The sequence below is a fragment of the Panthera onca genome, chromosome A2 (assembly GCF_046562875.1).
Source record: "Panthera onca isolate mPanOnc1 chromosome A2, mPanOnc1 haplotype 2, whole genome shotgun sequence".
NCBI classification, from domain to species: domain Eukaryota; kingdom Metazoa; phylum Chordata; class Mammalia; order Carnivora; family Felidae; genus Panthera; species Panthera onca.
This window is the reverse complement of record NC_138340.1, coordinates 2,652,998-2,678,898: the sequence shown is the minus strand read 5'-3', so window position 1 is coordinate 2,678,898 and position 25,901 is coordinate 2,652,998. Positions and strand designations below refer to the sequence as shown.

General features: G+C 62.5%; 4 protein-coding genes across 11 annotated transcripts in view; 3 read left to right on the top strand and 1 right to left on the bottom strand.

The window, feature by feature from the left end:
* The first annotated feature begins 412 nt into the window (after nucleotides 1–412).
* Nucleotides 413–2,337, top strand: SMIM44 (small integral membrane protein 44). Its single transcript, XM_060626544.3, has 2 exons — nucleotides 413–959; nucleotides 1,122–2,337. Exons 1-2 carry the CDS (start codon nucleotides 659–661, stop codon nucleotides 1,358–1,360), a joined length of 540 nt encoding a protein of 179 aa, XP_060482527.1. The 5' UTR covers nucleotides 413–658; the 3' UTR covers nucleotides 1,361–2,337.
* Nucleotides 2,338–2,801: 464 nt separating this feature from the next.
* On the top strand, nucleotides 2,802–6,499 carry LOC132677997 (small integral membrane protein 24). Of its 2 annotated transcripts, XM_060629846.3 has the most exons (4): nucleotides 2,811–2,996; nucleotides 3,392–3,503; nucleotides 3,770–3,829; nucleotides 5,899–6,499. In XM_060629846.3, the coding sequence occupies exons 1-4, from the start codon at nucleotides 2,930–2,932 to the stop codon at nucleotides 6,044–6,046; spliced, it is 387 nt and encodes a 128-aa protein (XP_060485829.1). In that variant the 5' UTR covers nucleotides 2,811–2,929; the 3' UTR covers nucleotides 6,047–6,499. The 2 variants fall into 2 exon arrangements, with proteins under 2 accessions (XP_081647357.1, XP_060485829.1); XM_081791231.1 differs by lacking the exon at nucleotides 3,770–3,829 and having other exon boundaries at nucleotides 2,802–2,996.
* Nucleotides 6,500–7,695: 1,196 nt separating this feature from the next.
* On the top strand, nucleotides 7,696–9,422 carry LOC132677998 (small integral membrane protein 24-like). Its single transcript, XM_060629848.3, has 3 exons — nucleotides 7,696–7,828; nucleotides 7,914–8,025; nucleotides 8,661–9,422. The coding sequence occupies exons 1-3, from the start codon at nucleotides 7,750–7,752 to the stop codon at nucleotides 8,785–8,787; spliced, it is 318 nt and encodes a 105-aa protein (XP_060485831.1). The 5' UTR covers nucleotides 7,696–7,749; the 3' UTR covers nucleotides 8,788–9,422.
* Nucleotides 9,423–15,475: 6,053 nt separating this feature from the next.
* Nucleotides 15,476–25,901, bottom strand: part of NFIC (nuclear factor I C) — a 64,106-nt gene continuing 53,680 nt past the window's right edge. For 2 of the 7 annotated variants that reach the window (XM_081791228.1, XM_081791227.1), the window contains exons 8-11: nucleotides 25,296–25,480; nucleotides 24,474–24,621; nucleotides 22,380–22,465; nucleotides 15,499–18,182 (exon numbers count right to left, since the gene is read on the bottom strand). In XM_081791228.1, coding sequence (XP_081647354.1) covers nucleotides 18,165–18,182; nucleotides 22,380–22,465; nucleotides 24,474–24,621; nucleotides 25,296–25,480 — 437 coding nt within the window. In that variant the 3' untranslated portion in view covers nucleotides 15,499–18,164. Of the gene's footprint in view, nucleotides 18,183–22,379; nucleotides 22,466–24,473; nucleotides 24,622–25,295; nucleotides 25,481–25,901 lie in introns of all 7 variants that reach the window. The other 5 variants (XM_081791224.1, XM_081791225.1, XM_081791229.1 and 2 more) reach the window with 5 other exon arrangements.

Genomic DNA, 25,901 nt, shown 5'->3' with positions numbered 1-25,901 from the left:
GTGAACACCTGAGTCAGGTCCCGCCCTCCTCTGCCCACAGCCCTCCAGGACTCCCACCTCCCTCAGGGTAAAAGCCCAGATTCTCCCCACCGCCCCCAAGGCCCTCCATGCTCTGCCCCAGACCCCTCCTTGTCCTCCCCTTCTCCCTCTCTCCCCCTCACTCAGTCTGCTCCAGTCAAATGGGCCTCCTCGCTCTTCTCCAGTATCCCAGGCAGGTCCTGCCCCAGGGCCTTTGCACATGCTATGCCCTCTGCCCGGACTGCTGTTCCCCTCTGGCATTCCCATACCTGGTTCTCTTCCTCCTCCGGGTTTCTGCTCACATGCACCTCCATATGGCCTTAGCTACCATATTTTAAGCTTTCACTCCCCTTAGTAGTCCCAACCCCATAGACTCACCCCCCCACCCCAACACGGCTCTGCACGTTCTAACCCAATACATCGTTTACTCTAAGGTTCTGTTTTTGTCAACATCTGTCCCCTCGTCTTGAATGTCAGCTCCACGAGGCCAGGGATTTTCCCAGGAGAGGGGACAGCTGGAGCAAAGGCCCTGAGGTCGGGATGGACATTCAGAGCACCAGCCAGGTTGGCGGAAGCTGAACGAGGGAGGGGGGGGGGCGCAGCGGGCGGAAGCGATTTGCGCTGTCATTAATCCAGACAGATGGTGGCCTCGAAGGAGCCCCAATCCTCTTACCCAAAGCCCCTTAATATTTCCGCCACGCGGGTCACCTCCAGGCCTCTCCTGCTGCGGGCGGCCACCATGCCGGGGCTGGCGGTCGAGGAGGGGATGGAGGGCTGGAGCCCGGCCCCGCCGCTCTACGAGGAGTACCGCCCGCCGCCCCTGGATGCCATCCGCCTGCCCAGGTATGTGCTGTACCTGCTGCTCGCGGCTTTCCTGGTGGTGGCCGTGGCCTACGCCATTGTGGGGCATCTCATCAAGGACCTCGCCCACGACCTGGCCGGTGAGCCGCTACCCACCACGGGCCTGGCTGGGGGCAGTGCTGGGCCACCCCGGGGTGTGGGGGGGCGGGGACAGGGGCGGGTACAAGGTCCTCTTGTAGCCAGGCAGGGGGCGGAGGGCGGAGGGGGCCCCGGGGGGGCTCCTCACCGGCGTCCCACCGCAGACTGGGCCTTTGGCCCGAAGCCAGACCAGGAGGACGCCCCCCAGGAGCTGCGCCCGAGCCTGGAGGGGGAGGATCTGGAGGAGCTCGATCTGCAGCTGGCCCTGGCCTGGCGGGGCGACGAGGACCCTGGCGGGGGCACCGACGCAGCCCCCGCGGAAGCCTCCGCCCCGGCTCCCCGCCGCCCTTCGATTGCCTTCAAGGACCCCCCTGGCCGAAGCTCCTTCTGGAGGCTGAACTGAGCTGGGGCCTGCCCTCTGGCCCGGGCCCCGGGTTTGAACCCCTCTGGCTGTCATGTAGCCTGGACTTGGGCGCCCAGGACCCCTTGTTCCACTGATCTGCCCTGTCTTGGCACAGAATGTTCTCGTTCTCGGCGGGCAGGTCTCCCAGTGGTTGGCACTTCCCGCCTGCTTCCCCCTTAGCCCCAGAGCCTAATCCCGCCCGGCCTCCACCAAGAAGATGTTTTTAAAAGAGTGATAATGGTGGCTAACCGTGACCTAGTGCTTAGCCTGGGCCTGCTGTTGTGCTCGGTGAGCCTTTTCCCTGTGATCCTCGCGGGCAGGACTCACTTGCCCCCATTTAACAGATGGGACAATGGAGGCACGAAGCCCAGAAAGGACTTGCTTGCAGCAGAGAGAACTTTTTTGTGGCCAGAGGCCGGTTCTGCGACCTGCCTTCGGAAGCAGAAGCCCCAAGGCGGGGTTCTGCCCCCGGTCTTCCGGATCTGCTCGGTCCCCCGCCCCCCCCCCCCCCCCCCGGCCTCCTTCCCACGCTCTGCTGCTGGGCCCCCGCTCGATCTGCCGGTCCCCGGGTGGGGGGGGTCCTGACTTCCCAGCTAACCCGAGAATTCCCGGAGGACAGTGCCTGAGGCTTCCTCCCTCCCGTGTGAGCTTTGCACAGGATAGGGCACACAGTAGGGGCTTCATACGTACCGCCTGGGTGGTCGGGGTGGGCTCGCTTTGAACTCCACCGCTCCGCTGGGTGGCCTGTAGTCTATAGTCAGGCCGTAGGGAGGGAGGAGGCCCCAGGGATGCGTAGGTCCTCCATAAGGCCATGTGCAATGACGCTGTTATCCCCCAGTGCCCCCCCCCCAGGGCCCTGCAGAGACCCCCACTCCGGGCCTCCTGCCACGTGCCCGGGCCGTGGCTGTCCCATGGCAGCTGGGCTGCAGCACTCCCTCGCTTGGGCAGGGTCCCCTATCTAATCAGCCCCGGGGACCAAGGTTGACGGGCAGGAGAGCCCGGACCCTGAGTCATCGGCTGCCTGGTTGACCCATTCTCCAGCCATAAGGGCGTGGGTGGGTTTGGAGATGCCCGGTGGGCACGCGGCCCATCCCTTCCTGTCCCTGTGCTCATCCCAGCCTTGGCTCCGGGTGACCGGGGTTCAGATCCCAGCTCGCAAAATTTCCGTGTGACCTCTGTGCTCCTGGCCTCCTCGAGCTTCTCTACGACATGGGGGCATAACATTTTGTGGGGGGTTCGGAGACGGAGTCCTAATGACGCGTGGAGGCCCATCGCGGCCGGGCCCCTGCCGCAGGGAGCCTGGGAGACTGGAGGCTGGGTCCCGGGGCAGGGCCCAGGGTGGAGGGGGCTGGACTCCCCGCGTTAATTGTTATTTCAGGTCCAGAGTCTGACCTCCCGGTGGGGAGGGGAGGGGAGGGGAGGGGAGGGGAGGGGAGGGGAGGAGGGAGGGCCCCCTCCGGGTCTGGGCCTGCCCCACCCCTGGGCCTGCCTGCGGCTGTATCCAGGGCTGGGCAGGGCCTAGACCGGGCCTGACCTTGACTGTGCCGTGCTGCTGGCTCGTCCGCGGCCATGGGGACCCTGGAGACCCTTTTCCTGCTCAGCGCCCTGCTCCTGTCACCTGCCGAGGCTCAGGAGGGTAGGGCTGTGCCCCGGACCCGGGGTGGCGGGTAGGGAGCCGGTTGTGGGATGGGCTCATCCAAAGGCTCACCTTCTCCCCATTTGCCATGATGAGGACCTGAGGCCTCTGAGAGGAGGGGGCAGGGAGATGAGGAATGGGGCCCGGCCCCTCTTGGAGCGCCCCCCCCCCCAGCCCTTCCACTCCCTCTGGGCCTCCCTCCCCGTCCCTGAGGCCAATCCTGCCTGTCACAGCCCCTAGCCCCCTCCTGGTCTCTAGAGCCGGTCTCTGAAACCCAGCCCCTTTCCAAGACCCCATCTGCCTGAGCACCCCCAGCACCGCTCCCCTGTCCCCTATCGGGGGCCAGGCCCCCGGCCTCCCCATCTCTGAGTCCCACCTGCCCCACCTTCGGACAGCCGCGCAGCGTCGCCTGAAGCCCTGGCTGGTGGGCCTGGCAGCCGTCGTGGGATTCCTGTTTATCGTCTTCCTCCTCATGCTGGCCAACCGCATCTGGTGCTCCAAAGTGAGGTGGGAGCCCCTCTCCCCGCTCCCTTGTCCCCGTCCCCGTCCCAAAGTGCTGGGCGCCCCTCCCCCTCTCTGACTCTCTCTGGTCCCTTCTTCTGTCTCCCCATTTCCCTGTCGCTGCTCAGACCCCCACCTCACAATCCAGGACACCTGCCTTCCTTTCTGTAGTTCGTGAGCCCCAGCTCACGGCAGAGGGGCCGAGGGTCTCCCTACCTCCTGCCCTTCACCCCCTCTCACCTCCCCCTGCCCCGTTTCTATCTCTCCTACAGGGCTGAGGATGAGGGGGAGCCCAGGTTCAGAATAGAGACCAACCAGGATGTGGACCTGAGGTACCGCCTGTGTGAACGTGGGTGGCTATGTGCGGGGCCGGGGGGGTCTGTGTGCGCCCTCTGCGGGGGTGGGGAGGCACGGGTGGGCACAGATGACCTCCCGCTCTTGAACACTTCAAGCACGTTCTCGCCCCAGGGCCTTTGCACCTACTGTTCTCGCCGATTGGAACACCTTTTGCCGTGTCTTCCGGCTGGCTCCTCCTTCAGTCCCTGCTCAGATCTTTCTTCCTCACAGAAGCCCACCCTGACTACCAGCTCTCCTGACGCTCTGTGTCCCGCAGCTGTGCGTTTTTCTTTGCATTTAACCCCAGCTGAAATTCTCTTAGTCATTTACCGCTTTCTCGACACTACACGGTAGCTTCCAATTGATGAATAGAAACTTAGCTTCAGTCCCGGCTGTGTGCCCAGTGCTCAGCACAGGGCCCGGCACCCAGTAGGCACTTGGCAAATATGTGTTGAATAAGACGGTGGTGTGGGATTGTGTAGGTGTCTGTGCACAAGCGTGTGGTTTGTTGTGGGTGACTCTCTTGGACTCAGTGCCTCCTATGGTCCTGACTGCTTCCCGGCGTGATTCCGATGGGAGGCTCAGGGATGTGGCAGGGCGGGGGACCTTCCGGTACAACATCTCAACTTGGGCAAAAGTTGGGGGATAGGAGTAGGAGGGCAGGAGAGGGGAGGAGGCCAGTCTGACTGGAAGATTCTCAGTTGAGACCAAAATGTACAGGAGAGGTGCAGGCCTGATGGCTTGCTTTGTCTAAGACCCAGTGCAGTTCCAGGGAAATGTGATTCCCACTCCCAAGATGTGCTGGAGGTTGTAGAATCCACCAGAGTTCCTATGTTGGTAGTTTTCTCCCTGCCTTGTTCATTCCTCCATCCGTCCATCCATTCTTCTGTCCATCATCCATCCATCCATCTGTCTGTCCATCCATCCGTCTGTCCATTTTTCCATCCATTCTTCCATCCATCCATTTGTTCATCCATTCTTCTGTCCATAATGCATCCATCCATCCATCCCTACGTCCATCCATCCATCCATCCATCCATTCTTCCATCCATCCATCTGTCCATCCATCCATCCATCCATCTGTCCATCCATCCATCCATCCATTCTTTCATCCAGTCTTCCATCCATCCATCCATCCATCCATCTGTCTGTCCGTTTGTCCGTCCATCCTTCCATCCATCCATCTGTCTGTCCATCCATCCATCCATCCATCCATCCATCCATCCATCCATTCTTCCATCCATCCACCCATCCGTCCATCCATCCATTCTTTCATCCAGTCTTCCATCCATCCATCCGTCTGTCCGTCCATCCTTCCATCCACCCATCCATTCTTCCATCCATCCATCTGTCTGTCCATTCATCCATCCATCCATTTTTCCATCCATCCATCCACCCATCCGTCCATCCATCCATCCATCCATCCATTCTTCCATCCATCCATCCATCCGTCCATCTATCCATCCATCCATTCTTCCATCCATCCATCCATTCTTCCATCCATCCATCCATCCGTCCATCTATCCATCCATCCATTCTTCCATCCATCCATCCATCCATCCGTCCATCCATCTGTCCATCCATCCATCCATTCCCCTACCCACCCATCTACTTACTCACTCACCCATCCATCCACCTGCCCATTTCCCCCACCCATTATCCCAGTGATCCATCCCCCCACCCACATATCTATACTCCTATCCATTCATCCATTGACATTATTCCTTCCTTCCTCTAATCAATCTATAACTTCCACTCCGTCTACCTATTTCTCCCTCCATGCAAGCTTCCATTCACTTCTCTACTTATCTACCTATCCATCCATCCATCCATCCATCCATCCATTCTCCCATCCATCCACCTGCCCACCCATGGGATGGTTGGTTGAGCCTTAGTTTCTGCCTTTGCGAAAAAGAGATAAGGCTTCCTCACAAGGACTATTTCGAGGACTCAACAAAGATACTTTTTCTAAAACACTCGTCACAAGGCCTGGCACAGGAAAGTGTTCATTAAATATGAGCGACTCTGTTTCTTATCGTGGTCTGGGGCCTTTGTATTCATACAGTGAAAGAGACAAGAGGAAGAAGAAAGAGGAGGTACAGGAGGAGAAGGAGAAGAAGGCTGAGAAGGAAGGAGAGAGAAACTTGGGGCTGGAGCTGGAGGAGAAGGAGCAGCCCGGAGATGATGAGAGAGTCAAGAACACAGCCATGTGAAGACTCACCACACACTTCTTCCAGGCAGCCCCCCAGAGGCACCCCTTCCACACCATACAAGCAATGACCTGGATGTGAAGCCACCACGACATTCCACGTGGAGTTGGGAACACCGCTCCCAGAAAGAAGACCGGTGGAACTCGCCCTGCCCCTCAGGGAGGGCCCTCCGTGGGCTACACGCGTGGGCTTTACCCGCCCTCCTCCCTGATGTGTCTGCCTTGTGATTCCTGGACTTGGAGCACATTCTTGGTTATGGAGAAACCCCCACGCCCTCTGCCATCTCCTGGCCCCACCTACGTCTACCCACTGCCTGATTTCTTTTCCCTCTCCCTGACATCTGTTGTCCAGAACCTCCCCCGTCCCTCTCCGCCCCGGGACCAGCACGGGGCCGGGGCTGCCTTCTGGGGACCTGCATTAAAGAGTTGATAAGAGCCCTCCAGAAGGGCCCCTGTTGTCTCTTGGGACTCAGTGTCCCCCTGGGGGAGGCGGCTTTGGGGGTCGGGGCCAGTGCCTGTGCAGGTACCGAACAGCAAGTTGCCCCGTGCCCAGATGCCCCGGCACCCGGCACACTCTCCGTGCAATCTCGAGTTTGCTGCCCTGAGCCCTGGACTTTGAGCCCCCAGAGAGCCGTATCCTGGGAAATCGCCGCTCCTCCACCCCCCGGGGTCACGTGGCTCCATCCTGGGGAACTGGGTCTGGGAGGCTGCCGGTGCCACAGGGTTCCCTGCTCTCTTGGGAAGGGACAGTGCTTTCTCCTCCCAGTTTCCAGCTTCCTCTTTCACCTCCGTCTCTCCGGGCCCTGGGCCTTGTCCTGGATGTTAACCATTTCTTAATGGGGACCTTGATAAAGGCCGGCATCCCGGATCGGTTCTGGGGCCCGTAGCTGGGGTTGGTGGGATGCGACCCAGAAGGCAGGGGGCCCCTGTGCAAGAACACTTCCAGGACCGTCCAGCAGGGGGCGGAAAAGCCATAAAGAACATAAAGGCAATAAACGCCCTGAGAGATGCTCCCAGGGAACCCCAACTTCATCCTCGGTCAGCAGTACGTGATCTGTCCCATTTTCCAGCTGAAAACACCGAAGCACAGAGAGACAGATGTCACCGGCCAGGTGTCGCTGGCTGCTGTTGGCAGAGCGGGGATGGAAGTCCAGGCCACCCAAAGGATGAGGGAGTTTGTAGGCTCTAGCTAAGGTCACAGTCGGAGGTGAATGTCCTAGGACGGGGAGGGTTGGGGTGCGGGGTGCTCGTTCCAGGCTGTGCTTCCTAGCTGGGACAACCGTGTCCCTCTGGAATGCCAGACGCAATTCTGCAACCTGGGGACAAGACGTAAGGCACAAACGAGGTGCCAGGGGTTAAGAACCCTTTGCAGGTGCTGGCACACAGTAGGTGTTCAGGGAAGGAGTTCCCCAGCTCTCCTCAGCCTCTCCCCCCACCCCCACCCCGGCTCTGGCTGTGGGGAGTGAGGGGGTCCGGTGCGGGGGGGGGGGGGGTCCTCAGGGAGACAGGGTGCTGGGATGCCTGGGACCCTGAGGCCCCTTCCCCGGCAGGCCCCGAATCCAGAGAAGGGGGCCCCACCCCCCACTTCCGGCCACACCGGCCACACCTTGCCCTGGGGTATCCTGGGCAGGCCACTTCCTCCTCTCGGGGGAGGGGGGGGTGGCACCCCAGAACCTGCTGGAGAGAGGCGAGGACAGACCCACAAGGATGGGCAGGTTCTGGATGACCGCTGGCCGGGTCTCCCTTCTGGAAGCTCTGGTCCCGTGCCTGGTTCAGGCACAGCCCTGTAAGGCCTCTGGGAGGGAGAGGAGGTGAGAAGGGAGTCCCCACCCGGTGGCCCAGCCTCTGACCCTGCCCCGCCCCGCCCGCAGTGGCCCAGAGGAAGCCGTGGCTGGTGGGGCTGGGGGCCGCGCTGGCCGCCCTCTTCCTCACCTTCGTCTTGACCCTGGTCTACGCCGTCTGGTGCAGAGAGTCCCGCGACAGGTGGGCCCCCTTTGAGCCTGAGCCCCCCCCCCCTCCCCTGCTGAACCACCGCCCCCCCCCCCCCCCCCCGGGAGTCTCTCCCCTCTCCTCCCAGAGCCTCGGAGGAGGCAGGTAGGGCAGGGCCGGCGGGGGGGGGGGGGGGGGGGACTCTTGGACTCAGAACCGATGGGGCCTCCCATAACCTCACGGACTTCCCTCCTGACTACTCACCTGAAAACGAGGAGGCTTCCCCGAGACGGGTGTATGCAGCCCCCATCTCTGCTGCCTCCATCCACCCGTGCGACCGTCCACCTGTCCCCCGCCCACCCACGTGGCCTTCTATTCCGTCACCCAGCCACTTGGTCACCTAGCCACCCATCCACGCACCCGTCTGCCTGTTAGGGCACCTGCGGTTCTGAGACTCAGGAAGCCGGGAAGGCCACGTGTTAGGAGCACGGTTGGGGCTCCTGTAGCTCACGGGGGGGGGGGGGGGGGGGCTCCGGCAAGGGTCCTAACCTGTCCGAGCCTCAGCACCCCTTGTGTACGATGGGAACAACAAAGCGCGGGACTCGGAGGTTCCGGGAGAATCGCAAGAGGCCGGGAGCGCTGGAAGTCCTTATTAAATGAGGTCTTCTGGACCCTTCTCGTTTCCACAGCAACAAAGAGGAGGACGTGGGGAGTGTGAGAAAGGAGGAGAAAGAAGCAGAGGGTGACCAGGGGCTGGAGCTGGAGGAGAGAGAGGTGCCTCCAAACCGTGAAGGAGTGGTGAGCTCCTCCAAATGAAGGTTTCTCGCCTGCCTCCTCCAGGCAGGCCTCCAGGGCTGCCCCAATGCCTGCTCTGCACCCTGCAAGCAAAGTCCCGGTCCTGGGGCCAGGGGAGTTATCCCATGTGGGGTTCGGGGTGAAGGGGCCCTGAATGAGGAGCGCTCAGGACCCACCCCAAGTCCCTCTGGGAGGCTTCTTTGCATTTAGCTGGGTGTTGATGCGTCCCCTTCCCCAGCACATCCTGCCCCAGCCCCCTTTCGCACTGGCAAGAGGGACGTGGGGCAGAAACCGTGCAGTTGGCTCTCCAGTGTTTGCAGGGCCCAGGCCCGGTCTAGTCCTGCAGTCTCGCTTCTGCTGCTTCTGGGCAAGAACTTCGAGCCGATGCGGAGCGCTGGGCGGTTTCCTGGGAGACGAGCGCCCCTCCCACCGTGTGCCGAGTTTCTGGTCACTGTCCCCCCCCCCCCCCCCCAGCTGGGACTGCGTGCGGTGCCGAGGCTGGGAGGAGACGCAGCGTCATCACCCCCTCTTCCTGCCCTGCCCTCTTGGTGGCGCCTCCGCGGCTCCGTCCTTGCTGTGTGGCCCTAAGCATGTAACTTAACGTCTCTGTGCCTAAGTGCCCTGTCCGGTAAAAGGCGGGGGGGGGGGGGAGGGGGGGGAGGAAATAACTTGATCCTTTGTAAGTTGTCATGAGGACGAAGTGAAATGATGTCCACAAAAATCCTGGGCACAGAACCCGGAACCCAAAAGGTGTCTAATAAATGCCAGCTTTTTGTGATGCTGAAACGGCGCGGATGGGGCCGGGCGCACGGCCGTCCTCGAACAGGCTTGGGGGATCTAGAAGGCCACAGCGTGAGCGCCCAGACCGCGGCTCTGGGGTCCGGACGATCCGGGGGTTCCGGGTGGGGGCGGAGCGGAGGTCGGGAAGGTCGGGAGAAGGGCGGGGCCGTGTAGGCTCCTCCCCTTCCGCAGGGGCGGGACTTCTCCTCTAGGGGCGTCTGGAAATGGGGCGGGGAGCGTTTTGTGGCTGTCGCAAGCCCGCGTCCCTTGTATGGCATTTAGTTGGGGGCCCAGGGGACGGCGAACAGCCTGCAGTGTTGGGACAGCCCCCCCCCCACCAAAGCCAAGAACTGCATCACCTCAGGGGCCAACGTCCGAAACCACAGACGCTTTCCTGGAGATTCCCCCCCCCCCCCCAAATAGCGGAGCCCTGACCTCCGGTCTGAGGACCCCAAGCCCGGTTGACCTCCCACTCTGGGTTGAGCCCCACACCCCTGGTGAAGTCCCACAGCCCTGAGTGACCCTCGACCCCGGCTGAGCCCCCCACCCTGGGCTGAGCTCCAGACTGACCCCCCCACCTCTGGTTGATGGGGGTCGAGCCCCCATCCCGCATGAACCCTACCCCAACGCCCCCCCCCCAATGACCCCCCACGCTGTCTGAGCCCCCACAACAGGCTGAACCTTCATCCCGCAGAAGAAGCTCCTGCTAGGGCCCCCTTTCTCGTTGCGGGGAGGGGCTGGGCTGCAGGGTGGGGGTGAGGGCGCAGGTGGCTGGGGGCTGCCTGCCACGCCTGCGCCCAACACTGGCTTCTGGGTCCAGCTCCCCGTCCCGTCCACGAGGGGGCGCCAGAACCTCGCTGCCGAGGGCGGAAGCACCCAGCCCTGTCCAAGATGGGGCAGGGGACGGGAAGAGGTGGGGTCTGGGCTGCCTCGGACCCCCCCCCCCCCCCGACGACTGTCGTCTGTTCCTATCTGGTTGGCGGCGTGGGGCCGTGCATCTGCGTGGACTGTAGGGGCACTGTGCCTGGTCCCTTTGTGCGTCCTCTCTCTATGCCTCAGTTTCCCCATCAGTAAAGAGGGATGTAATCCTCCCTCCCGGGTAGGTCTGTTGGAGTATGGAAGGAGCCTGTGCAGCAGAGAGCTCTGGTTGCCCAAATTGGGGGGCTCTTGGAGGTCTCTGGAGGACTGGGAATGGGGGCGTAGGATGAGGGGCAATGACTCGGAGATCCCAGCCCCCCCCAAGAAAGGGAAGTGACTGCCCCTCACACCTGCAATGCTCCTGTGCCCCCACAGCCTCGCTCCTATCTGCCCCCAGCCTTTGAGAAGCCCCCATGGCTACTGGGGTTGGGGAAGAACCCGACACGAGCACTGCCAGCCCTGTGTGACCAGGGCCAGGGTGGGACAGACTGGGGGCTGGGAGCTCGGAGGGTGAACGGGGGCTTTGCCCAGGCAGGTGGGGGAGGCCCCCTGGATGAGAGGGTGTTGGAACCGAGTGAGGTCCCACCCTCCTCTGCCCACAGCCCTCCAGGGCTCCCACCTTCCTGGAGGAAAAGCCCAAGTCCTGACGGTGGTCCAGAAGACCCTGCCTGCGGGACCTGCCCTGTCCCTTCCCCTCCTTCCTCAGTCCCTCCCTCTGCTTCAGCCACACGGGTCTCCTGGCTGTTCCTCCAACACGCCAGGCGGGGTCCTACCCCAGGGCCTTTGCACAGACTGTGCCCTCTCCCCGAACCACTCATCTGTCAGATTTCCAGAGGGCTGTTTCCCTCCTTCTGTTCAGGTCTTTGTTTAGATGCTACCTCCTCATGGGAGACCCACTCTCCCTTCCCTTACTTTGCTTTACTTCTTTGGCACCTACCTCCTCCGATATATATCTTGCTGATTTTTATTGTTTACCCTGCATCTCCGCAACTTGGAGCTGTAACGGCTATGAAGGCAGGTTATTTTGGGCGTTTTGTTCCGTGCCGTGTCCCCAGCACTCGGTACTCAGCAGATGCTGCGGAAATCTTTGCTGAATGAATGGGACTTTGACAGGTGGAAAAAGAGAGGGAACGCATCCTGCATGTTATGGAGCGTCGTCCGTGTGCCAGCTTCTGTCCTGGGAGCCAGGGGGGTGAGGGGGGTGGGGGGGGAGGCGGAGATTCCTGGCACAGAGCAGGTGCTCCCTAGATAACCACGGAGTTTGTTGGCTGAAGACCCTGAGGGAATCCGAGACCGGTGGGGGAAACCCGGGCAGGCCTCCCGGAGGAAGAGGACGTTGTAGGACCTGAAGGGTCTGCGTAGGGAGGGGAGGCTGCAGAGAGCAGAACAGCAGGGCAAAGGCCTGGGGGGTGTGAAGTGGCCCATCCTGGGAATGGGAGACCACTGGAGCCATCAGGGACTGTGCAGGAAGGACCAGGACCCAGATCACTCTCTGTTGGGGGCGTCCCGGGCAATGTGGGGGGCTGAACAGCATCCGTGCCCCCCCCCACCCCCGGTCAACGAATGTCTCCAGACACCGTGGAGTGTCTCTGGGGGACACTTGATCTGAAGACCTCAGAACACCTGCCCGATTCTCCGAAGTGCTGGGGTCCCTGCTTCCTGAGGCCACCGGCCCGGCGTCTGCCCTTCATTCTGGCACAGAACAGCCCACACTCAGCACAGAAAGGACCCGAGATAGTCAGAAAGAGTCGAAGCTTAAGCTTGTTTAATTTTTATACATTTTTTCTTTTTCTTTTCTTTTCTTTTTTTTTTTTTTGCTTTTTATTGAATCTTTTATGGAACCCCCCCCTTTATTCATTTTTTTCTTTCATTTTTTTTTTTTTTTTTTTTTTTGCATAGGGAAACAAACAAACGAAATAATAACAGCCAGAGTCACTTTCTGTAAATGGTAGTTAGGTAGGCGCGTCTGCAAAACCCGAAATGACTGCGTAATATACAAGGTTATGATCAGAGTATGATGTGAGGAGGGGGCAGGCGGGTGAGCCGGGCAAGGGAGGAGTTGGCCAGGTCCGCCTGGATGTCCCCCGTCCCCACCTGGGGAGGGAGAGGGGGGCGGCAGACCCAGCCCGAGGCTTCTCCCAACTTGGGTTCATGAACATGGTGCACGCGCGCGTGTGTGTGTGTGTGTGTGTGTGTGAGATCTGGTGTGTGTGGCAAGCAGGAAGCAAGAAACAGAGTAAACTATCCTGGTAATATCAGTAAAATACAAAATGGGGGGGGGAACCTCAAAAAATATCTTGGAGGAAAAGAAAACGAACAGCAACAACCACCAAAAAGTTTTTAAAAGAGAGAAAGGAGGGAAAGAAAAGGCAAGAAAAGAAAGGAACTTCAGAGTCAAGTGGGTCTCTCTCCTTCCTCCCTGTCTCCCCTGTGCTGTGCTCTGTCCCTCAGACTCTCTCGTCTTTCCCCCATGCGGGGTCCTGGGGGTGGGAGGGCAGGAGGCTGGGGGCAGAGGCCAGGACCCCCGGATTTGAAGGGACTTTGGTTTTAGAGGCCTGACTGGGACCCAAGATGGGGGGGTGGGGGGTTGATGCATTGGGGGAGTGGACCGGGGGTTCCTGGCCAGAGGGGGCTGGGACACAGCCCCCCCCCGTCCCCTTCCAGTGGGTCCCCTTGTAGCCAGGAGGTGTGAATGGAGGGCTGTGGGGAGGGCGGTAGCTTGGGGCGGGGAGTGACTTCCTTCCTCTCCCAGAGCCCTTACTCCTGTTGGATCCCGCCTCCTCTTTCCTGAGGCCTGGGGGGCCCCTGGGGAACAGGGGAGGAGAACCCCAAAGCCACACCAGCAGACATGTGAGGCACTGCTTGGGAAAAGGCTGTTTTGGTATTGCAACAAGTCCCACTGGTACGGCTTTGGGTCTGTGTCCCTGCCTCGCCTGGGGGTGGGGGTGGGCCAGCTCCGGGGTCCCCACACGCTCCGAGATGCTTCGGGATGGCTGGCTGGATGGGAGAGGCTGTGTCAGTTTGGAGGGGGGGACTCTCAGGAGGCGTCCCGAGGGGCAGAGATGGGGAAAGATGGGAGGAAGCCGGATTTGAGGATGTATGTCTGGAATCTCCCTCCCAACACCCTCCAAAAAGAAAGTGAAAACCAGGGTCTCGGAGAGGGAATCCAGGCCAGAATAAAAAGTAGCCACTGTATAATCTGTATTAATGAGAAAAAAGTCCAAAGTACCGTGGGGGACGCCAGGGTGGGGAGGGCGTCTGCGCGGTCTATCCTGCAGGGGCCCGGGGTTGCTGCTTCTGGCCCCAGGCTCCTGCCTAATGGCTGCTGTCCCTGGGGACAGACAGAAGGTTCCAGAACAGAGACGGGGACGTGTGGGGCTGAGGCTGGAATTGTCTGCTGCCTGGGGGGTGCGGCTGCCCCCCACGTCTGCTCCGGGGTTCCTCTTGGGTCTGATTGTCTAGCTCACGGGTGGAGGTCTGGGCTCAGAACTCGGCAGGAGCCTGGGGCCCAGACCTGGGCCTGGGGACCCCCGACCCCCTTTCTCCTCGGCTGGACGGGCCCGGGACTGCTCGCCTCTCCACACCTCCCCCTGCCCCTGGTTGGTATTCCAGGTCCTCGTCCAAGAGAGGACGGGGGCCATCTGTATGTACTCTGGAGGCCTCCCGGTTCTTTTCCACAGCATGGCTGGAACTTGGGGTCAGGCGGGGCGGGCTGCGAAGGGACCGTGGGGGGGGGGGACCACGGGGTCCCCGAGAAGCCCTCGGGGTGGGGTCCCGGTAGGGACTCTCCAGTGGCTGTGCCCCAGTTCTGGGGGGAGGGGAAGAAAAACCAGAAATCAGCCGCATGAACACGGACACGCGTGGCCTCGGGCCCTCGGACCTGAGGACAGATCTTAGGGGCAGTGTTTCGGCCACCAAGACCGCGACCTGCCCCCTGGGACCTGCTGAGGTGTCTTTTTGCAACAGGACATGGTATGAGTTCTGATGGTGGATGAAGCCAGGGCCGGCCTGCGGGCCCCCCCACCCCCACCGCTCTGGGGGGTGGGGGCAGCAGGTCAACGAATGGGGGCCATCTGCCTGCTGTGTCCCCTCGGGAGATGCACGGTGGGCTCAGGTGGGGGCCGGAGGTCGAGAAACTCAGCCCTCTGACACCCTCAGTCTGCCACTGTCTCAGCTTTGGTTGAGTAAAGAGCAAAGGAAACTGAAGACAACAAGAAAGAAAGGAAGAGAAAGGAAGGAAGGGAAGGGAAGGGAAGGAAGTAAACGAAGAGGAAATAAACTCAAGGAAAAGACAACAGTGTCAGCAGCCACGAGACGGGAGGCCTGTGCCCACGATGGCTGAACTAGGTCTACAGGTACAGACGGACAGATATTGCATATATTGGGTTTGGCTTCTGTTTTCTGTTTGCTTCATACCAGGTACCTTCCACAGTCAGAGCTGGAAGACACAGAACTGGGTGCTGGGGCTGCGGGGGAGAGGGCAGGACGGGAAAGGCCGCCCAAGGCCAGTCTCCAGGGATGGGGGGGCCGGCGAGTCCTTTGGCAACAAGGAAGGGGTGCCTGGGGGGTTGGAGGGGGACCTCGGGGGTGGGGTGGCAATGTGACCCTGAGCCGGGGGCGGGGTGGGGGGGGAACGCCAGCCTGCAGGAGAGGTGGGATGAAGTCTGGCTGTGGGCAGGATGGCCACCCCATAGGGACACCGCTGGCCGGGGGGCCAGGGTGCACCCCTGAGGTCTGTCCGCTGCTGCTGTGGGCAGGGGACTCGGAAATGACCCCCCTGGAGCCCAGGGGTGGGGCTGGGGGTGGCAAAGCACCAGCGAGCACCCCCAATGCAGCAGGAGACACGGAGCCGGGGGTGGGGGGTGGGGGGGGGGGCGGACCGTGGGGCGATTATTCTGTGGATTGCTTTCTTTAGCGTGTGATTTTGCTTTTTTTTTTTAAATTCTTCTTCGGTTTTTTTTTTTTTTTTTTTTTTTTTTTTTTTTACAAATAGAAATACATCCCTCTTCAATTTTTATTCTTTATTTCATGTCATTGTTTTGTCTTTTTTTTTTTTTTTTTTTTTTTAACTACACGAGCAGAACATGCGGCTATCTGTGCGCTGATATTGTTTAAAGGTAATACTTATCTTCGGAAGGCAAGGCACATCATGTGATAGAAAATTCCGTGCAAATTAGGAAACATGGAGTTTTTTTAAGGTTTTTTTTTTGTATCTTTTTTTTTTTTTTTTAAAGAGGAGGGGGGTAGTGTTGGAGGGTGGGGGGGGCTGGGGGGGCGGGGGGGGGGGAGACAGAGCCAGGTATCATTTGCCATGCAGTGTCAGCCACAGCGAGCTGACATCAGGAGCCAGGTCACAGGAATCCCCGACTAAGCACCATGCAAAGTTAGGTAGCTGGGGGGTGCCAGGCGCCCCTCCCCTACCCTGCCTACCCGCACCCTAAGGTTCCCGGCTGAGAAGCTTCCGGATACCCCAACTGCACGACCCACCCCCTCCTGCCCTCCCGGAGAGCGGCCCATGCTTTGGTCCCCTACGGCCACCCGGTGGAGGGGGCCCTGGGGACAGACGGACGGACCAAGGGCTCTTGGAAGCCTCTGGACGATGGGAGGGGGGTTGGTGGGGACGGGTCTTTCTCTCTATGGTCGAGTGGGTTTGCCAAGCCCCTTGGGCTGGTTTGGGAGGAAAGTCCAGTTTCTGGGGAGGTGGGAGAGGCTGGCCAGGCCCCGGGGCACGGGAGAGGGGGAGAAGGGCCAGGCTGGGAGCAGGTGATGTGGAGGCCCTCCCCAGGGCGATGGCTTTGGCCCAGGCGGGGGGTGGGGGGCTGCGGTGGGGGAGGTTTTCCCCAGGGCCAGGCATGGAGGAGGCCAGCTGGGCCTGGGACGGGATGGGAGGGGCCCCTGTGTCTGGGCCTGGTGACCCGGGAACACCTAACACCCCCTCCCAGGCCCCCCACCCAAGATGGCCATCCCGGGCTGGAGGTGGGGTGGGGCCAGGGAGCCGGGGCTGGGGAGCACCCGGTGTCCCCAGCTTAGTGTTTTTGGAGCGGCTCAACGGAAAACGTTTAGCGGATGGGGGGGTCCCCTACATGGCTACAGGGGACCCCCCTAGGCGCCGGCCCCTCCCTCCCCTGGCCAGAACCCCCCCCCCCCCGACCCCATCCAGGCCTACGTGGAGTACAGTGACCGGCCTGCTTTCCTTGTGGGGGCCCGGCCACAATGCACCTCCCTGGCTGCGCCCCACTTCGGCGGGGGGAAGTTGAAAGTGCAAACCGTGGTCCCCCTTTGGGCCGGGAGGCACCAGGGAGGGGGTGTCGCTCCAGGATGTAAGGCACTGGCAGAGGAGGCGAGGGAGGGCCCGCTGGCTCCCCAGATCCCACCCCTGTGCCCGAGCGCAGCAGGGCTTGAGGGACGCCCAGCTCTGCCCCTTGGGCCGACCGTGGGTGGGGTTGGGGGGGGGGGGGGGAGTCCCATCTCTCTAGCTCTGAGGGGGGCACAGCAATGAGGGTCAGTGACTGGAGGCAGCCGGGCTGTGGGAGGGAATGGAAGGGGCCCCCGGCCATTTCGCATCCCAGCTGGACAAAGGGGGGCGGGCGGTGGGAATCAGGCACTTAAACCACTCGCTCTCACCTCCCACCTCCGTGGGCTACGTGGCGGCGGGGGGGGGGGGGGCTCCCCTCCCAGGGCTCGGGTGGATGGAGGCTCCAGACGGGTGTCCCCTCCCGGGGAGCTCTGGGTCTCTCCACGCGCCCCAGCCCCTTCCTCGGAAAGTGCATTTCGTACAGTGTGTGCAATGTGGATCCCTCCCGGGGGGCGTGTGGAGCAGGGCCGGCGGGGTGCGGGGTGGGGTGGCCTCCAATGCCGAGGGGTGGAGCTGGGGGTCAATTGCATAGAGACTTCTCCTCCCAAACAGGGCAGGCCTGGGGCTGAAAGACCAAGTCCCCAGCGAGCCCAGCCGGGCGCGTGCACGCGCCAGGGCAGGACGCTCCGGAGAAAGTTTCTGCCGCGCGTCCCAGTCCCCCGGAGACACGCAGGGTCTCCCCACAACCCTCTTCTGCCCTTGTCGCTTCCCTGCCCGCCCAGGCCTCCAGGGCGGCCTCTGCTGCCCGCGGCTGGGGTCCTCGCCGGCCCCCCGCCGTCCCCACAGCCCCTGCGTCCCCACTCGGCGGAGGCCTGGCCCGCATCGGGCAGAGGTGGCCTGGCTGGGTGTCCTGCCCCGTGGGGCCTGGGCAGGGGCACCAGGCCGCGCTCACCTGGTCCTGGGCGGAGGCGGGGAGCGGGCGCCCGACTTTCCGGAGCAGGCAGCCAGAGGAGATGAATAACTTAGGAAGACGCCCCGACCTCCGAGCGGTGGCTGGGCCTGGCCCTCTGGTCCGGCGGCGGCGTCCCGAGAGTCTGAACGGTTGCTGTCTTCACCTTTTGTCTTCTTGGCTGGGTGGGTTGATTTTTATGGTTTGGTTTTTTTTTTTTTTTTTTCCGTTTGTCTTTTTTTTTTTTTTTTTTTTTTTTTTTGCCTTTTTTTTTCTTTTTGCTTGTTTTCCTCCTGTGTGTACGTATGTGTCTGTTTTGTCTTTTCGGCCAGGCTGGGAGTCGGCGGGGTGTTCTTGCTTGCTGTAACTTTCCACTGAAAACGTGGGCCAGGGGCCGGCTGTGCGGCCCCCTGGGATTCCCGCGACGAAGGAGCAGGGCGTGGGAAGAAATCTTTCTTATCCCAGATACCAGGACTGGGTGCCCGACAGGGACACAGAGAGAGAGAAGGGGGGGGGGGGGAGGGGGAGAGAGACAGAGAGAGAGAGAGAGAGAGAGAGAGATGGGGGTCAGACTCTCCTGTTGACCTCGCTGGCCACTGCCCACACCCACCTCCCTGTGACCTGTGACCCCCGCCTCCCTTATCCCGGACCTGGATGACCCTGGGCGAGTGCCTGCCCCGGAGCAAGGCTGCTACACGACGTACAGGATGCCCAGTGACATCTGAAGTCTGGAGAAGCCCCAGAGAAAGCTTCTGGCACGTAATATGCGGCTTGCAGAATATACTTCTGCTACAACGATTTTCTTTTAATTGATTTGTTTTTTATCTCTTCTTCACCTGCAATGTCAATCTATTCGAGCGTCCTGTGGTTTTGTTGAGAACCAGGTCTCTGAGCCTCAGTGCCCTGAGCACAGAATAGGGGAGAGGATGTGCCCCCTTATATCCAGGCCATGCGATCGATCGGGGCTGTTTCCTTTCGTTTTCTTTTTTTAAACAAACACTGCCCCCACCCTCGCCGCCACCCCGTTTCAAAGTGAAGAAGACAGGGGCTCAGAGAAGTCAAGCCGTTTGCCTAAGTCCACCAGCGTGGGAGCCCCAAAGTGGAACTGCGGCTGGGGCCTGTGTGGTTCCAGTCCCCGCTTCTCCCCTGCCCAGGTCGGACCTCTGGCCTGGCCGCTGAGGGGCCACGACTTCCACTTTACATGGCGGGGGGGGGGGGGTGGGTACTGAGGCTCGGGATCGGGGACAGCTCCAGTCCTGGTCTCCACAGGGAAGTCACGGGGAACAGACCCCTTCCCCTGGAAATGCATCGACTGCACCTGCGTGGGGCCGGCCTGGGGACCCCCCCCCCCCAACTGATGCTGAGTAGCGCTGCCCCCCCACCCCTGCCGTAAATCAATCGTGCCCCTCCAACCAGGCCGCCCTGTGGGCCATCCCAATGAACTGGCGCCATGGCTCTCAGCCCCCCACCTCCAGCCAAGTTCAAGTTCATCTTGGCCATTACCTCATGTCTGGTTTCTGTTGGCAACCAGACAGACTCTGGGCGTGACCCTCCCCCATGGTGGCCTCCCCTTGGCCCTTCCTCCCTTCCTCCCTCCTCCCTCCCAGGCCTCTGGTCCCAGTAACTTAACATCCTCCTCTTCCGCTGACTGGGGGACCGAGGTGAGGAACCGGGGGTGAGGTCCCGGCTGCGGACTCCCCCCGGCCTGGCTGGAGCTGCCAGTGTGGCTCTGGCACGCGGCTTAACCCCTCTGGTCCTTGGCTCATCTATCTGCTGGACGGGTGTCATGTGCTTCTGGGCAGAAAGGATCCCGGTGCAAAATGCTGGAGGGGGGACCCCACCACATCGGGGAGGGGGCAGAGGTATCAGGGTCCGCGGAGCCCCAATCTGGGGACCAAAAAAGTGATAGATGGCTCAGGACTGGGGGGATTTATGTGGGAGGTGAAGGAAGGTAATTGACCAGAGGGCGATCGGTTGAATTGACCGGGGGGAGGGGCACCAATGTGCGAGGGGCATAGATGGGGGAGCAGATGTTAATCAGGGAGAAATATTGATGGGGAAGGGGATATTGATCTGGGGGAGGGACACTGATGGGGGAGGAGAAATTGATGGGGGAGGGGCACCGATGGAGGAGGGGGATATTGATCAGGGGAGGGGCACTGGCGAGGACGCAGAAGATGGGAAGGGCGTGGGGAGGGACAGAGCTGCTCTAGGCTGGGATTGGGGGCTGGGGGGTGGGCAGAGGAAAGCAAACCTCCCAGGAATAATGAAGGCAGACGCAGAAGTGCTGACTGGGTCAGAAATGAGAGGCCTCTGAGCTCTGAGCCCTTTGCACAGGGGCTCCAAGAGTGGGGAACAGGGTCTCATGGTTTCCTCCTCCCCGCCCTTCCTTCCCTTCAGGGTCTGCAGGGAGCAGAGAGGGGCACCTGACCCCCAGGGAACTGGGGTGCCCCTAGTCCACAGATCTGTGGTCCAGCCAACAGCAGCGTGGGCAGGGTCTCTCCCAGGGATGCCCTCCTGTTCACCCGGACTCAGGCCTCACCTCTTCTACGACCCAGGCTCCCTTGGGAGTCTCCCATCAATCTGACATCTCCCTTCCGTGCCCCACACACCCCACCAATGCCAGCCTCCGAAAGTTCTTTCTCATTCTCAGATCTGGTTGTGCCCCTCCCTCACTCTCAACCCTTCCGTGGCTCCCCACGGCCCTCAGGACAAACCCCACATTCAAGCTGTTTCTCTGGCGTTTCTAGCCTTTGTTGGTGCCAAGTCCCCTGCCCGGGGACCCTGATCCTTCTCTCCTGCCAGCCACTTCTGCACCAGCTCCAACCCTCCCTCCCCAGGCAGGGCCTTGGAGGCCCCCTCCCCCAGGTTCCTACCAGTCTGGGCCCCACTGGACCATAGGGGGAAATGAGAAGCACGCAGAACCAAAGTACTGCCCTGGTCTGCCTCGGTTTCCCTCCTCTTCTAGGATGTCTGCTGGGGTGGACCCCCGTGTGGCGGTCGATAATGGAGAGATGCGGCAGGGGGGTGGGGACCTGGGGAAGGGTTAAGCAGGCAAGGCCTCCTCCCTGTCATTTTTATTACCTTTGGTTTCTGAAGAAATCGGGACATTTCTCCCCCTCCCATCGGGGATGTGGGGTTGGGGGCGGCGAGGAAATGCATGGGTTCCAGAGCCCTGGGGGGTGGCAGTATCCACGCCAGGGCTTAGAGAGGGTGGCCCACGGGGTACCGCAAACTCAAAGTGGGGAGTCCTGGAGTCACCCCAGCTTTCTGGGTGACTCTGAGCAAGGCACAACACTTAATATTCGGGGTGTGGAAGGTATGTGGGGCAGTGTCTGCCTTTTGGAGCCCTTTCTAGATAAAACCGGTCCAGCTTCGACGGCTGCGGGCCTTTCCAAGACTCTCCCCCGGGAAGTGTCCAAGGCCAGAAGAAGAGACGGAGGTTCAGAGTGGGTGAGCAGAGCCAGGGGCGAGCACTCACTGCTGAGGCCCGGGCAGGGAGGGAGGGCGGTGGCTGGCTCCTCTCCATACACTCTGGCCCCGGTGAGCTGCCAGCAGCAACCAGGTCCGCCCCGGAGGGTCCCCGGCCGATCCTGGTCTCCGCCGAGGAAGGGGGATGTAGCTACCAGGTACCCGATGTCCCCCTCAGTCCCTGCGCATGGACTCTGCCGCAGGAAACCCTCCCAGGCAACCAAATGTGGCCCCCGGGGTCCCACAAATGCCCACGCTCTGTGGTTCCGGCAATCGGGAGATGCTGGGGAGCCCCGGGCTGCTTTCTCTGTGCATCTGGGCACCGGAGGGGCCGCCCTGGGGCTGCCTGACATCCTGCAACCCTCTCCCCAACACGCGCTGGGGGGTGGGGGCCCCGGGGTCCAGCCACCACCCCCAGACACCATCTGGCAGCACACTCCCAGCCCGCGGTGCGGCACAGACTCAGACCCCAACCCTGCGGGAAGCTGGGAGCCACCGGTCTTAGTTCCGGACCCACTGGGGCTCTGCCCTCCGCTGCTGTGCAGCCTCAGGCAACTCACTCCTCCTCTCTGAGCCTCCGTGTCCCGGCCCGGCCCATCCCCCTCTCCCCACCCTGGTGCCCACTCCGTGGAGCAATGCCGCCTCTGCCCCTGCTGCTCCCCTCTCCACCTCTGGGACTGGAGCCTGGGGTGGGGGTGCACGTGCTCTCCCGGGAGGCCCCACCCCCTGCCATGGGCTGCCTCAGTTTCCCCACCTGCCCCCGGAGTCCTAGAGTCCACTGCTACCCCCTGCCCTCCTTTCTCATGGTCCCTCCGACCAGCAGCACGGGCGGGGACAAAGGCTCGGGGGCTGCAAGCTTGGGCTGACGTGCTGTGTGATCCTGGGCAGATCCCTTCGCCTCTGCGGGCCTCAGTCTTCCCATCTGTGCAAACAGGCCTGGGGCGGTAACAAAGCCCGGCCTCACAGCAGCTCTGCCGTGAGTGTCTCCCGCTGGGAGGTGACACACAGGGTCTGGGGCCGTACCACGTTCCTGGGCGTGGGCTCGAGGCCCTGGAAGGGTATGGGAAGCTGGCTCCCGTGCCCGGGGTGCAGCTGGAGGGGCGGCATGGGACCAGCCGGCCTGCCTCTCCCTGCGTGCCCAGGCAGGCCCCTCTGCCCTGCCCCTCCCTACCCCGCCCCAGCCGGCCTCTCGGCCCCTACCTGTGCCTGATAAATGCCCGCTGGATCCCTTGGTCCTAATCCCACAAAGGAACGGTTTGCAGGGGGCGTGCCGGGCGTAGAGTAGGCTGCGGGGAGGAGAGAGACCGAGAGCCCGTTAGCGCAGGGGGCTGCGCGGGAGCACCCAGAGAGGGTGGCCGCTGCCCAGGGTCACACAGCCGGGCCTTCGCACCCAGCACCCGGCGCCTCCAAGCTCGCTGCCCTCCCCAGCCGATCCGGGTCAGCCCCGGAAAGCCCACGGTCTCGGGCCCCGGGGTCACCCGGGCGGGGCATCGGCTGAGAGCGCAGGCACGAGATGAGATGCATGATCAGAAACCGCCTGTGAATTATTCAGGGTGTGCTTCAGTCCTGCTACCGCGGCCTGCAGCCCGCGCGGGGCGCCATGAATTATTGAGGGCGCTTTACTTATTAATTTTCCTCTCGGAGGCTGCTCGGGGGAAAGGCCGGGTGTTTGCAACACACAGACGAGCGCGCGCGCGCGCGCGCGCGCGCACACACACACACACACACACACGCGCGCGCGCGCGCACACACGTTGCCGCGGAGGCTTTCGTCTGACCGGTTACTTTTTCTCGGCAAGTAACCGATGCCCAGGGCTGCCCGGGGTCTGGGGGGGGAGGGCGGGAAGGTCCTTTGCTGGCATCAGCCAGGGTGGGGTATGTGGGGGGCGTGAGGCCCTGGGGTGGGGGGTGGGGGTCTGGCGGGAGGAGGCGGCAGGCCGGACTTGCCGGTGAAATCCGCGTGCAGGGGAAGGGGGAGGAATCCAGGTCTGTGCCAGGCACCGGGCACAGTCCCACTCAACCCGCAGTGGCCTCGATCTAGCAAACGGGATCGTTAGCCCCACTGCACAGACGGGGAAGGAGGTCACCCTCCCCGCGTATTTGCTCCCTACTCTGCGCCTGGTGGGGCACTGACTGTTGTCTCCGATCTATCTCATCGGCTCGCTCCCACAGCCCTGCGACAGGGTGCTCTGTGACCGTCCGTTCTGCAGCTGAGAAAACGGAGGCTCAGAGAGGGGTGGGCATTTCCCCGAAGACACACAGGGAGCGAGCTGCAGAGTCGGGATTCAAACCCGGCGCTCCGCACCGCACGCGGCATTCGGAGACAGCCCGTCGGTACGCGGAGCTGTCCTGGGCCCCCTGCAAGGCGGTGCATGCTGGCCGCAGGGGGTGCGCATGTGGGGAAGGGGGTGAGCCAACAGTCCCTCCTGCTCAGGGCGGGTGAGGAACCTCATTTGGGGAGGAAAGGAGAGAGACGCTCAGAGACAGTGTAGGGGCCAGACTGAGGGGTCGGGGGTCTCTGAGACCATCTGCTCGGGGACACCGACTGAGACGGCCTCACGGGATGGCCCAGAGGACGGTGGCCCAGAGTGAGGCAGCCTGGAGGAGGGTGGACGGCCCGCCCAAGCCCGCACTGGGGTCCAGGGAGAGGCTGGGTGCAGGGCCACCGTTGATGGGTGGACCTCGGGAGTGCGATTCTGGGAGCCGCTTCCCAGGCTGGCGGTGCACGAGGGGCCCGCGAGCTGTCACCTGGAACCACATCCAGAGCGTGGAAAGTTCTAGAAGGCGAGGCAGTCAACTCAAGGCCTTCTGGGGTCAGGTGGGGGCTGTCCCATCTAGAGGCGTGGCCCAGCCTGGGCGCCCGGCAGGAGCCGGGCCCGTTTCGGCTGCTTTCTCCCCCAAGAGTCTAGAACTCCGGAAATTTTCCAGTGAGCTGTCCTGATTCTAAGACAACGACAAATTCTCATTTTGCACAAACACAAGGCATCTGGGGGCTCCCTCTGCCCCCAGGGCCGCCAGTTTGAGATCTTCGCCTACGGCCACCTGCTCGTCGCACAGAGGAGGGCGCTTATCACCGGGAGCGGGCGCGCGGGGACCCCAGACTGCCCCCGGCCCTCTCCTGCCATTCCCTAAGGCTGCCTTGGGCCCCTGTGGGCCTCCGTCTGGGGACCCACCAAACTCACCAGCACCCGGCAGGCCGGGCCTGAGCCCCGGGCCCCAGCAGTCGGGGAGGGGAGGGGAGGGGGCCCCTCAGGGACGCCCGCCCTGCCACGGGCACCGCTTCCCGAGTGCTTACAGGGCGAGGTCGGCGACGTGCTTCCTCCCTCGGAGGTGGGTTTGGTGGCAGGGGGGAGCGCCAGCCGCGGCAGCCCAGGGGGCGGGGGCGCCAGCATCTGAGCAGAAAGGCAGTGACTGGACATTTTGAGCTGACCACTTCCATTTAACTGGGAGGAACAGAGAGACAGGTGGTTAAGGCGGCGGGCGCCCCCCTGCCCCGGGCGGCCGTCTGCGGGCCCCGCCGGGGGAGGGCCTGAGGGGCAGCAGGGCCGGGCCGGGCCAGCCGGGGCCGGGACGAGTCTGGTGGGTGCCTCTGGTGCCCACTCGCCTGAGCCCGCAGGCCCGCGGCGGCATCGGGGACCCCTCGTCTCCTCCTCAAGCCGCTCTCTTCCCTCTGCTCTCCTCGCACGAGACGCCACCTCACCCTAAACGACACCCGGCCTCGCGGCTGGGTCCGCACGCGCCCCGCCTCCTTCACCGGCAGGCCTGCGGCCAACCGCCTCGGCCCCAGCTCCGGAAGGCGCAACCGCTCTGAGCCCCAGAAGCTTCTGCGGGAGTTTGGCGAGCGTGGGCCCGCGCCGCAGCCACGGGACCGTGGCGGGTTTGGGGCCAGCTACGCGCCGTTGGTTCCAACACGCGAAAGAGCCTCGGCTCTGACCTGGCCCGGCTCCGGGCGCTTCAGACGAGGGAAGGCGGCGGCCCTGTCATCCACAAGGCCATTCAACACGGAGGCTGAGTGACAGCCGGGGCCCCGGGGGGCGTCGCCCGGAGCCCCGCGCGGGCCTGCGGCCCGTGGGGCCGAGGGGAGGCCCGAGTCGCCCCCCCCCCCCCGCAAACTCACCGGTCCAGGTTGCTGGCTGGCTGGGTCGCAGGCCAGCGACACGAGATCTTTGAGCGGGTCCTGGGGGTTGAGGTGAGGTGGGTAGCGGATGGCCGTGTGCGGGAAGTAGGTGGAGGCCGTCTGGGGCAGAATGGAGGTCGTGGGGAAGTGCAGGGCCGAGGTGGGGTGAGGGCTCCGGGCGATCCCTGTGGAGACCAGGACGGGACGGTCACTGGAGGCTGCGTCTGGGGGTGCGGGTGTCCCCTGCGCCCCGGTGCCTCCAATAAGAACAGAGCAGGACCCAGCGAGCCCTGCCACCGGCCAGGCCCTGTTGTCTCTTACACGCCCAAATTCGATGACGTTCTACCACAAGCTCACGGCGTTCTGTTGCCGCCCCGGTTTTGTCCGGTTTTGTTATTGAACCGGACGACGTGGTGGCTGTCAGAGGTTACGTCCCTTCCGCCCGCCCCCCCCAGAGACCACACAGCAAGCAGGCAGCAGACCCGGGGGAGGGTCTGGCCCCACGGCCCACACCCTGACCCAGGGGTCGGCTGGCTCTTTCCGCAAGGGGCCGGTGGTCACTATTGTTTTTACCGTGGAAATATAATTTGGAGATAAAGTTCACCT

What these genes read in the sequence shown, in the direction of transcription:
- SMIM44 (XM_060626544.3), top strand. Translation starts at nt 659, where the DNA reads ATGGTGGCCTCGAAGGAGCCCCAATCCTCTTACCCAAAGCCCCTTAAT. An exon ending in CCTCGCCCACGACCTGGCCG is followed by an intron (nt 960 to 1,121) that starts GTGAGCCGCTAC and finishes GTCCCACCGCAG; the next exon opens with ACTGGGCCTTTGGCCCGAAG.
- LOC132677997 (XM_060629846.3), top strand. Translation starts at nt 2,930, where the DNA reads ATGGGGACCCTGGAGACCCTTTTCCTGCTCAGCGCCCTGCTCCTGTCA. An exon ending in ATCTGGTGCTCCAAAGTGAG is followed by an intron (nt 3,504 to 3,769) that starts GTGGGAGCCCCT and finishes TCTCTCCTACAG; the next exon opens with GGCTGAGGATGAGGGGGAGC. An exon ending in AACCAGGATGTGGACCTGAG is followed by an intron (nt 3,830 to 5,898) that starts GTACCGCCTGTG and finishes GTATTCATACAG; the next exon opens with TGAAAGAGACAAGAGGAAGA.
- LOC132677998 (XM_060629848.3), top strand. Translation starts at nt 7,750, where the DNA reads ATGGGCAGGTTCTGGATGACCGCTGGCCGGGTCTCCCTTCTGGAAGCT. An exon ending in CCTGGTTCAGGCACAGCCCT is followed by an intron (nt 7,829 to 7,913) that starts GTAAGGCCTCTG and finishes CCCCGCCCGCAG; the next exon opens with TGGCCCAGAGGAAGCCGTGG. An exon ending in TGCAGAGAGTCCCGCGACAG is followed by an intron (nt 8,026 to 8,660) that starts GTGGGCCCCCTT and finishes TCGTTTCCACAG; the next exon opens with CAACAAAGAGGAGGACGTGG.